The sequence below is a fragment of the Schistocerca americana genome, chromosome 4 (genome assembly GCF_021461395.2).
Source record: "Schistocerca americana isolate TAMUIC-IGC-003095 chromosome 4, iqSchAmer2.1, whole genome shotgun sequence".
NCBI lineage: Eukaryota > Metazoa > Arthropoda > Insecta > Orthoptera > Acrididae > Schistocerca > Schistocerca americana.
Window position 1 is genome coordinate 742,965,361 of NC_060122.1, and position 12,791 is coordinate 742,978,151.

The following is a 12,791-nucleotide window of genomic DNA, read 5'->3' on the forward strand; positions in this document are numbered from 1 at the left end:
ATAGAATATAAAGGCTGTTAACAAGAATGATTCCATCTGTTTCCTTTCAAAAGAACGTACCAATTGAATACTCCTTTGGTCTTATAACCTACCAACAAATCCCAAAGAACTCTGACTTCTCTGAAAAAGTTATTTATGGCAATCCAAAGGATGGAATCTCAATGATATCTTAGAGATGTAGTTAAAGACTTTGACATGCTTAGGCACATGTGAAATTCTATGGATCACATGTTACTCCTAGTGTCAAGCTGTTACAGCTAAATGCAATGACATAGGAAGTGATAGAGGCTGCAGTATGGCTCTAGAAACACAATATATCCTCAATAATTGGCTGACGGGAATACCACCCGATGGCAGATTCGTAGTGAAGCTTTGTAATGCTATGAAGGCAACCATACTAACCAATCCAAAATTTACTACATTGAAGGCATATGATCTTTGCGCACAACACACTATCACAAAATGCATGCCTGTGCAGTGCTGCTCGATCCAGGGGTTAGCCAGTTTGAATCCTGGGGGTGGAAAAAATTTTCACCGCCAGAATTTCGTCGATAATGAGAGGAGAAGTGGTGTTGTAAACTTTGAGGTCTTTAGACTTTGCACCAGTGTCTTGGTTTAAATACCAAACCCCTCTGTAGTGTCTCATATAGTGAGGGCATGTCAGACTGTTGATGATCTGTCCAGTGGATGGGGACATTAAGCTTGGCGGACCCCTTGGTGCTATTTGCAAGGAATAGGCTATGCAGTGGCACTGTGTTTCATCCTCTCCCTTCTTTGATGATAATAATAATAATAATAATACAATGCAAACATTACACACACACACACACACACACACACACACACACACACACAACACATACATGTAGAATTACAAAATGTTGTAATGGAGCATGTTGCAAATAAATAAACAAACAAACATGAAATGGGAACCTCTATTGAGGCCATCAGCAGAATTGCCAACTATGCAACAAAGGCCAATTTGATAGTAATAGCAGATGTTCAGTGATGGAAATGGACAGTGTTAGACTATAAACACCATGACCAGATACTACAAAACTGATACTCCAGTAATATTTACATGTCTGTGTGATGCAATGATTAAAATTTCATCCTTATGTGGGCTTATTTTTAGGGCAGAAAAAAGTCATTGCTACAGATGAAGAATATTGTGAATGCACAATGGCTGTTGGGCCTGTCTGACATTCCTGGGACTTTTCAGTTGAAGATAGCAACATGCATACCGAGAGGATGTGCTTATTCAACTTTTCTTCATCGTTAAGACTGAGAAAGGCTGTATTATTGCTATGAGGGACATGGGAGCTTCATATTGAAAGATAGGACAGACAGTGGGTTGTGGAGCTATGACTGCAGAAGAGTGCTGACAAGTTGTACCCAGGATAATAGTGTGGCAAGAAGAGCATGCACAAGTCCTTCCAGATGGATTATGACACAAGATGATCATAGGATAGTTCGACTGGCTCCGACAAATAGACAGAGGAAAACAGCTGAAATGCAGCGAAGGTTACAAGTGGAATGTTGCCACAGACTGTTGGGAACAGAGTACTGGAAGCTACACAGAGATCTCAAGTTGCTGTGCATCATTTACCACTCACACCATACCTCAGATAACAGAGACTTACATGGTGTAGAACCAAGTCATCTAGGACACTGAGTGGAACTCTGTGGTGTTCAGTGATGAGTCATGCTTTTGTTTATGGCAGTTTGATTCATGCCAATACATCTGTTAGTAACCTAATGAATGGACATAGGAAGCAACAAGTTTTGAGTCCCATACCTCTCCATTCCTAGAATCATGGATACCAATTTGAGCAACTGTAGGACACATTTTTTTCCCCTAGAGTTTGGCTTGAAAAATCATGGTGCAGCCGATAAATGAGATTTTTTCCTCTCAGCTCACCAATCGTCAGTTTCAAAATGATGTGGACATGTATCTTGTGTGTTGAAGTTAATACCATCATAAATTATTTCAGTTATTTTTGTAAACAATCAAAGACTTAAGAAGAAAATAGCAGAAAAACTTATACGTTGTTCGCAAATACAATAGCTGTTGTTGAAAAAAGAAACCTCTGCAACACTGCTTTTCAGCACCACATTTACATATTTGCACATTACCGTATGTTCCCCTACACTGCTTACTGTAATGCTGTAAAGCATATCAAAATAGACTTATTTGGTCTGCATTCCCTGTTTGGGAACATAAATAAAATTTTTTGAAGCTGGCTTGCGTAAATGCTGGAAAGATATCAAACTGTTTCATAAACTTGAGGCAGTTTTTGTGCAGTTGGAGTCCTGTGATGAACAGAGTCCTGTGATGAACAGATAGATTATTTTGTTGCGTAAATCACCAAACCCACCCATACAAAATTTTAAATTCCATTGGTGAAATGTTTCTTTTAACTGATGTTTTGCAGCTTTCAGTTCGAATCATTTCAGTTGTAGCAGCACATGCATATTTCCTCTGTTGAGCCACAAAATCAAACAAGTCTTTTTCCACATCTGGATATTTGTACTTTTGCCATTATATTGAACACCAACATTTCAAACTATATAAGAGCTTCTTGTCACTCGCACATCACTGACGAAGTTTTTTTCATCTACATGAAATTTATATCTAGCTTCCTGCTTTCTGTGTACCTTTGTATAATGCTTAGTCTATAACTTGAAGTTGTTATTTAAGGTTGGCAACATAATTTAGTGTCTGCATCATTTACATAGTAGTACTATTTCATAATCAGAAGTAAATTTAGTAGTGTGGCCTATATTCGAGATTTACTTTTTACAGTAATCTCGGTACAAAAGTTTATGTGCGGCCTACATTCACATGCAGCTCACATTCACATGCAGCTCACATTCACACAAATACAGTGTGTTAACAAAACTGTTTTTGTAATTGTTGAAGCAAGGGTAAATAATCACAGGTATGTGCCAAGGATGGTATATCCTGTTCTCATACCTTTTGAGACCAGGATACCAAATGGTATAATCCAGCAGGATAATGCAAGAGCCCACATTGCAATTAATGCCACAGATGCCTTTTGGAATGTATAGATCCATGACTGGTCTACCTTATTTCCAGATTTGTTATCCCATGGTGTTTGCCTGGAATGCAATAAGACTTGTAGTGCCAGAGCAGCCTCCAGCCAGCAATCTTCATGAACTGACACAGCATGTGTTTCATATATGGCAATAAATTCCTCAAGATGATGTCTGGAGGTCTATTGCTTCCATGACACAAATGCAAGAATGTATTAATGCTCAAAGGGGGTCACTCCTCATGGTAATGTTAATGATGAACCTCAGTTCCTAATGAAATGAAAGTTTAATCATTTAATTCTCATTATTTAATGAACATGTCCACAAAGTTTGATAATTATTGGATTGGCACTTCAGGTGTAACATTTTCAATTTCTCACAGCGTTAATTCACAACCAGAACAGTAGCATTGTACTGTGAACAGTGGTAGATGAGGAAGAGAGACACAAGATATACTAAGGGAAAATGACTTGTTTCACTGAAGGTGTAATGTTTTTATTATGTGCATTCCATACCATGACAAGCTTCTGTATCTGAATCTACATCTACACCCATTCTCTGCAAACCATTGTGAAGTACATGGCAGGGGGTGTGTCCCATCGTACCAATTATTAAGTTTTCTTCCCATTCCATTCCCACATGGAGTGTGGGAAGAACGATTGCTTGAATGCCTTTCTGCTTGCTGTAATTATTATAATCTTTTCCTCATGATCCCTATGTTTACCGTACGTAGGGTGTTGTGTATATTACTAGTCACCATTTAAATGAAATTTTGTTTGTAGACTTTCTCAGGATAGTTTACATCTATCTTCAAGAGTCTTCCAATTCAATTGCTTCAGCATCTCTGTGACACACACCCAAGGGTCAAACAAGCTGCCTTCACGGGTTGTCAGCCGAGTAGCGTCCTTGTCTCGTAGGTGACAACCTGTGAAGACTTCATATATGAAATTCGCCGAGAAAGCCTGCACTCACATATATTCATGCTGCTGTTCTCTGTATACGTTTAGTATCCCCCGTTAGTCCTATTTGGTACAGATCCTATATGCTTGAGCAATGTTCTAAAACTGGTCGCATGAGTGATTTGTAAGCAGACTCCTTTATAGACTTATTGCAATTCCACCAATAAACTGCTGTCTACCACCTGCCTTACCTCAACAGAGCCTATGTGATCATTCAATTTCATGTCCCTACAAAGTGTTACACCCAGGTATTTGTGAGAGTTGACCAATTCCCACTCTGACTTATAGATATTACAGTCATAGGATATTATGTTTTTCCATTATGTGAAGTGCACAGTTTTACATTTCTGAACCTTTAAAGCAAGTTGCCAATCTTTGAACCACTTTGAAATCTTATCAAGATCTGACAGAATGTTTATGCAGCTTCTTTCAGACAATACTTCAGTATAGATAACTGCATCATCTGCAAAAAGTCTGAGGTTACTGCTAATATTGTCTACAAGGTCATCAATATGTAACATGAACAGCAAGGGTCCCACACAGTTTCCTGGGGCATACCTGGGGTTACTACTACATCTGACGATGACTCTCCATCCAAGATAATATGCTGTGTCTTCCCTACCAAAAAGTCCTCAGTCCAGTCATAAATTTCACTTCATACACTATATGATCGAGCTGTTACCCATAAGTGTAGGCACGGTACTGAGTCAAATGTCTTTCGAATATCAAGAAATATTGCATTTACCCGACTTCCTTAATTCAAAGTTTTCAGTGTGTCATGTGAGAAAAGTGTAAGTTGGGTTTCACATGGTTGAGGTGTTTGGAATCGTTACTTGTTGACATGGAGGAGGTCATTCTGTTCTAGATACCTCATGTTTGAGCTCAGAATATGTTATAAGATTCTGCAACAAATTGCAGACAAGGATATTGGATGGTAGTTTTATGGATCACTTCTACTAACCTCCTTGACCAGTGCTTTCTTCCAAATACTATGAACAGTTTTTTGTCCGAGGGAGCTGTGGTAGATTATAGTTAGAAGAAGGCCTGACTCAGCCGCAAATTCAGTGTAGAATCTGATAGGAATTCCATTGGGCCTTGGAGCTGTTTTTAGTTTTATCCATTTCAGTTGTTCTTAACACCACTGACCATCATACTGATTCCACTTGTTGTTTCAGTGGTACGAGGGTTAAATTGTGCCAATTCTCCTGGATTTTCATTTGTAAAGGAACATTCTTCTCTGAACACAACATGCTTTGTCCTGTGCGTTAGGTTTGACTGGGTGTGCCACATAACCCCACATTTTTGCATGTTAATGGACTCCACTTATACAAGCTTACCTTTGCAATGCTTATATCCTGCCGGCTGAAGGGCTGGAGTCCTGGAACACTCACCTACTTGTCTTTGACAAAAATTGTAAACACATGATGTGCAGTCTCTGAAACATGGCCAATACAGGGATAAACACATCCCTTTGTTAAGGAAATGTTTCGATTGAAAGATAAATCAGAACAAATTTTAATTTTTGACAGGAAACCATTTATTTTGAAGTTTAGTGGCTTCTTAAAACAATACAAAACACTTAACGGAGCAGAGAGCTATGGCCATTACACATTATTCCACATGTCACAAAATGTCATCTAATGTTAGAGCATTTTATATTATTTATCATGGCCCAGTGACTCTCAGCAGTTTCATTTATTCACAGAAAGTCACAAACAGAAGGTGCTATTTTGTCAGGCAAGACGTGAGGCAAGCTGCGGAGTAGTGTTGCCAATGCTAACACCAAGGAATGGTGTTATAGCTGCTGGAATGAATCGCCAATGCCAGATTCTTCCTCATAGTAATACAGCATGAATGAGGGACTAGTAGCTTCTCTATACCTCTTCGTGATAAGCTTCACAATATCTTTTCATCTGTGTCATTGTTTTCGTTAGGCACTCACACATGCTTCTTCCAAATGGTTGGTCCCAGTGCCTTCTCCACAAAAACCAGAAGGTGCATCTACTCATAACCTTGGTACAGTGGGAAGTAACCATTACTTTTACTAGATTTTTTTCTGTGTGTACCTAGGGAGCTTAATAAAGTTAATTCTTGCACCATGCCTCAAGTCTTGCTATGCAGCTCTAAAAAAAGATTTTGTCAGATCTAAAAAAGCTATCCACTACTTTGTGTCTTTCCCATGCTCAAAAAAACGGGCAGTTCCAGTTTTGCAGAGAAGGGGTGTCCTTGTAGGAAGTCTACATCTTAAGGTGAGGAAATAACAGCCATATTACTTTGCCAACATGTCTAGAAGCTTCCAGACGCCAAGCATCTCTTTCAGGTGAGAATGCACCATCCAGTGGGCCCTGTTGTATCTCAATGCTTTTATGCTTACTCTCTCCTGTGGTGCATAATTTGAGCCCATATTAGCTCATGAAAATAATCACATGCAAACAAAATAAATATTTCCTAACTCATTATCTTTTTTGAACTCAACTACATTGAGATTACAGTAGCACATTCAATCAATTATTTGATAGTCAAGGTGGAGTGAGGCGGAATGGAGAGTGGATCTCACCTAATTGCTGTGTGACACCACTCCACTCCTTCATTGGTTTAAAATATGGAGATGTTTTAAAGCCAGTGAAAAAGAACATAAATTTTAAGTTATCAAGACACTCTTAAACCTACACAACATTTATCTCATTTAGTAATGGTTTGAGTTCATAACACTCCTCATTTATCTGATTACTTGGAATTTCACCATTTTGTAAGAATGCAATCTCCTAATACTGTAGTTGGAAACATTTCTTAATTCTTGTGAGCTCGAGTACTCTTCGCATGGGTAAAAAAGGATGACTAAAATGTTGTGGAGGTGCACATTAAACATTGGTGCCCATGCCTGAGAATCAATTTTTGATTCATTGTAGACATGAATAACAGTACATTTGTCACCACTATTTACTGTTGCTCCTTTAGTTTCAAATAGATAGGTAGACAGTAAAAATTATTTCCATAGCAGTGCCTCACTTGGGTAAGGTAAGACAATGAGTCCACAGTCAAGGCTGTCCTTTGTCCCTGCCACAGAACTGAAAGGTAGACTGGAGGGCAGTCAAAGGAACCCCAAACCCTCACCCATTACCTCTCTGATAGTTCCATTTGCAGACAAATCATTAACTACAGTTGGGAGGTCTCCCAACTAATTCCTCTAAATATTATAGTGCCATATATGTTGACATTTTTCTTGTTATATAATACCCATTGGTCATTTAGTTATCCGACTTACAATAATCCGATAACTTCTTTGACCACTTTTTGTTTTCTCAAAAAAAATCTGGATTCATTAAAGCTGTTGACAGTGGACAAATATACAACTTCCTCTTTTCAATTTACACTATGTGATCAAAAGTATCCAGACACCCCCCAAAAACATACCTTTTTCATATTAGGTGCAGTGTGATGTCACCTACTGCCGGATACTCCAAATCAGTGATCTCAGTGTAGTCATTGACATCTTGAGAGAGTAGAATGGGGCACTCCGCGGAACTCACGGGCTTCAGAAGTGGTCATGTGATTGGATGTCACTTATGTCATACGTCTGTGTGTGAGATTTACACACCCTAAACATCCCTAGGTCCACTGTTCCCGATGTGATAGTGAAGTGGAAACGTGAAGGAAGATGTACAGCACAGAAGTGTACAGGCCGACCTTGTCTGTTGACTGACAGAGACTTCCGACAGTTGAAGAGGGTCGTAATGTGTAATAGGTAGACATATATCCAGACCATCACATAAGAATTCCAAACTGCATCAGGATCCACTGCAAGTACTATGACAGTGAGGCGGGAGGTGAGAAAACTTGGATTTCATGGTCGAGCAGCTGCTCATAAGCCACACATCATGCCGGTAAATGCCAAACGACACCTCGCTTGGTGTAATGAGCGTAGACATTGGACGACTGAACAGTATAAAGTGGAGTGATGAATCATGGTAGACAATGTGGCGATCCGATGGCAGGCTGTGGGTATGGTGTGAACGCCTGGTGAATGTCGTGCCAGCGTGTGTAGTGCCAACAGTAAAATTCGGAGGCGGTGGTGTTATGGTGTGGTCATGGTTTTCATGGAGGAGGCTTGCACCCCTTGTTGTTTTGCATGGCATTATCACAGCACAGGCCTACAGTAATGTTTTAAGCACCTTTTTGCTTCTCGCTGTCGAAGAGCAATTCGGGGATGATGATTGCATCTTTCAACATGATCAGCACCTCTTCATAATGCACGACCTGTCGCAGAGTGGTTCCACAACAATAACATCCCTGTAATGGACTGGCCTGCACAGAGTCCTGACCTGAATCCTATAGAACACTACTGGGATGTTTTGGAACGCAGATGTCACGCCAGGGCTCGCTGTCCGACATCGGTACCTCTCCTCAGTGCAGCACTCCGTGAAGAATGGGCTGCCATTCCCAAAGAAACCTTCCAGCACCTGATTGAACGTATGCCTGAGAGAGTGAAAGCTGTCATCAAGGCTAAGGGTGGGCCATTACCATATTGAATTCCAGCTTTACTGAGGGAGGGCACCACGAACTTGTAAGTCATTTTCAGCCAGGTGTCCGAATACTTTTGATTACATCGTGTATGTATAATAAAAGTTGTTATATTTTTTGGAAAGTATAAATGTGCTCCAATAGGCACCTTGTTATTACATATGAAAACTATTGAAATCAGTATTATGTTAATGCTACGGAGATAAAGATTAACTCTTGTGTGAAAATAAAATCTCTCCTTTTTTTATAACTAATCTCAATAGCTATAAGTGTTGAAAAAGTGAAATTCTTCATCTTTTATTTTACTTCCAGTACTCACAGTTACACAGTCTTAAAGAGTGCACCACTATTACCTTAAAAATAATGCTTGCCTTCATTGGCTTGAAATTTCAAATCTAAAATAAAAATGTAATTGTCATTGCTCATACTTGAACTCTTTCAGCCGTACACAAGACACATGCACTGATTAGCATTACATCAAGCTTCTGTCTTCTCAACAGGTCTGGCAGTAATGGTAACTAAAGTAAACCTTTCATTGGCTAATATATGGCTACAAGTCACTTATGTTACATAACCAAATTCTTTTCTGGACTGAGTTTAGTCCAGCCTGTACATGTTAGGATATGGTGAGCTCTCAATCATGTATGGTCCATGGTACACTAGGAGAAACTTTTTAACTTCTGCAGTGGCCTTTCTCGGCTTCATATTTCATTTGCACCATTGTTAATAATTGGGGGAATGGAAAATTCATATCCTCCCCGCTGATGTTATCAGGCTTTCCTCCAAAAATCAGTTCACTTGGGCGAAACTCTGCAATTCGTGTCGTGAATTATCCACGATTTCGTAAATTTTACACTTACGATGACAGGTACTTCAGAGCCGGTTCAGTTCCTTCATGGCACTTTCACTTGGGTTACCTTGAGAAAAATTTGGCAAAATGCAAACTTATTTAATCTGCTTTCTTTCAAGTGGAACAAACTTCAGCCAGATGTCTGATAGATGTCAAACCCATATACATAAAATAATCCCCTTCTAGTTTACCTACTAACACAGTTGCTGTAGCCCTCCCAATGGGATAAAATCCTATGTATTTTTAGCAGATGTCCAATACAATAAAAATATAAGAACACCCACCACTGGAAACAGACAATGTGTCAAAGAGATCTACAGCAGTAACCTATCTGGGTCCCAGTTAGGCATGACCCATTGCATATCCATTTGAATAGGTACAGATGCAGTCCTGACTTGCAGACAGTGATCACAGGTGGCAACCCTCTTCTATACTCTTGTTATTGAATATCCCTGCCTCTTGTAGTTTTCTGATTCATTTCCACACCCTATACTGTGGTGGACATAGTCAGTGAGAATGTCAGCATGTTATTCTATTCACAAAATTCACACAATCTTTTTATTGTGCCTATCGTGACTCAGCATCTCTGCTATATGGTGAGTAGCAACTTTCCTTCTCTGGTATTGTTACATTACGTCTTGGATTTTCCATTGTTTGATCAGCATGTTATTCTGAAGAGACTGTTTCCATTCTTCCCTACACATCACTTTACCAAAAATGATATGTTACACCACTAAATGCAATAGAACAATGGCACGAGGACACAATCGTGAGCTGTTCTTATACTGACAGCAACCACATCACAGTACTTTTGCGAGGAGAGTTGTTGCATTAATCTGTGTTTTGTGTTTTGGTTGTGTGAGCCAAAGAAGCTTGTACACCTGCCTAATATTGTGTAGGGCCCCCGCAAGCATGCAGAAGTGCCTCATCATGATGTTGCATGGACTCGACTAATTTTTGAAGTAGTGCTGGAGGGAATTGACACCAGGGATCCTGCAGGGCTGTCCATAAATCCGTAACAGTATGAGGGGGTGGAGATCTCTTCTGAACAGCATGTTGCAAGGCATCTGAGATATGCTCAATAGTGTTCATGTCTGGGGAGTTTGGTGGCCAGAGGAGGTGTTTAAACTCAGAAGAGTGTTCCTGGAGCCACTCTGTAGCAGTTCTGGATGTGTGGGGTGTCGCATTGTCCTGCTGGAATTGCCCAAGTCCGTTGGAATGCACAATGGATGCATGTGCTCAGACAGAATGCTTGCATACGTGTTACCTGTCAGAGTTGTGTCTAGATGTATTAGGGGTCCCATATCACTCCAACTGCACAAGCCCCGCACCATTAGAGAGCCTCCACCAGCTTGAACAGTCCCCTGATGACATGCAGGGTCCATGGATTCATGAGGTCATCTCAATACCTGTACACATCCATCTGCTTGATGCAATTTGAAATGAGACTCGTCCTACCAGGCAACCCGTTTCCAGTCATCAACAGTCCAGTGTCGGTGTTGATCGGTCCAGGTGAGATATAAAGCTTTGTTGTCGTGCAGTCATCCAGGGTACACAAGTGGGCCTTCAGCTCTGAAATCTCATATTAATGATGTTTTGTTGAACGGTTCACACACTGATGCTTGTTGATGACCAGGCATTGAAATCCGCAGCAATTTGCGGAAAGTTTACACTTCTGCCATGTTGAGCAATTCTTTTCAGTTATTGTTGGTCCCGTTCTTGTAGGATCTTTTTCCAGCCGCAGCGATGTTTTACCGGATTCCTGATATTCACGGTACACTTGATAAATGGTTGCACGGGAAAATCCCCACTTCATCACTACCTTGGTGATGCTGTGTCCCGTTGACTATAACATCACGCTCAAACTCACTTGATAACATGCCATTGTAACAGCAGTAACTGATCTGACAACTGCACCTCACACTTGTTGTCTTATGGAGGCACTGCAGACCGCGGTGGCTGTGCGGTTCTAGGCGCTTCAATCCGGAACCGTGAGACTGCTACGGTCGCAGGTTCGAATCCTGCTTCGGGCATGGATGTGTGTGATGTCCTTAGGTTAGTTAGGTTTAAGTATTTCTAAGTTCTAGGGGACTGATGACCTCAGATGTTAAGTCCCATAGTTAAAAAACTGCGGACCGCAACATTGTATTCTGCCTGTTTACATATCTCTGTACTTGAATACGCATACCTATACCAGTTTCTTTGGCGCTTCAGTGGTGTATATATAGTCTTTTTGTGTAATCTAAACACATTAGTGAAAGTAAGTGTCATATTGAAAGTTAGAGCAAAATGTAAATAATTAAATTATTTAGAGAAAATAAAAGTATTTTATTTTTTGTGTAAGTTCAAACTCTGACTATATCGTAAATGATTAGTGTATTAATGCATGGTTGTCCTTTGCAGAACACAATCCTATCATCTATTGAAGAAATGCTTATTGAGTATTATGGACTTCAGAACGAAGAAGAGGACACAGAAAATTGTAAGCAACCTGTATCCAAAATTAACAGGAAGCTTAAACCTCAGTCCACTGTTGAAGAGGATAGGCCAATTAAACGCTCAAAATTGATCGCTGAGTGTCCTAGTACATTAGAATCCTCACAAAACCCAAGTATAAGTACCACTGCACTTCCTACGCAATCAAAGAATCTCCAAATTGGAAATGAAAATATTGTAGATCATGGTGCACATTCTAAGCAGTCAGAGAATTCGCAAAATGCAAATGGAAATATTGTAGATCACAATGGAGACAGGACAGTGGTTGAAAGTTTGGCACGTGTGTGCCAAGAGTCTGCAATGGCTGAGTTTTTGAATAGTGCTGAGAATAAAGAAACAGAGCACTGTGACGTTTTGCAAGGAATAAAAGACAGTACTTCCCATGATGGAGATAATGAACTGAAGACTGTTGAATCAAGATACAATTTTCTCCACAGCTCACTAGATTTGCCAAAGAACTCTACAGTCGCCAATGGAGAGGTACTAGCTACTCAATTGGAGAGAGAAACTGGGCAAATAGATTCTGTTGGTCCCGAACAGAGAGGTGACATGCAAATTAGTAAGTCTAAAGACAGTGTTGGACATGAAACAGTAACAGATATGACAGAACATACTAAAATACATAATGATACTTCTCTCAGAATTGAAAGCAGTCTTTTCAACATGCTTGATGATATAGAGGATGTATTTTTTGGGTTTGATACACCCGAGCAAGATGCTAGTCAGAGAGAAAGAGAGAGAGTAAAACAGGCATTAGAAGCAGCAAAATCTGTAGAAACTACAAAAATGGGCAAATCTGCTAATTTGGAAGATTTGAACAAGGAACAGTGGAGCAAAGGCTCAATTAAAACAAAAAATGGCTGTACAGTTGAGGTATGCTCAGCATGTTTTTGTGTGTTTAGTCTCTT

At 40.0% G+C, this 12,791-nt stretch overlaps 1 protein-coding gene across 1 annotated transcript in view; it reads left to right on the plus strand.

Moving 5' to 3' along the window:
- Window positions 1–12,791, plus strand: part of LOC124613136 (PMS1 protein homolog 1-like) — a 122,595-nt gene that overhangs the window by 68,997 nt on the left and 40,807 nt on the right. Inside the window, exon 7 of the mRNA XM_047141753.1 lies at window positions 11,791–12,756. Within this exon, the coding sequence (XP_046997709.1) occupies window positions 11,791–12,756 (966 nt within the window). The remainder of the gene's footprint in view (window positions 1–11,790; window positions 12,757–12,791) is intronic.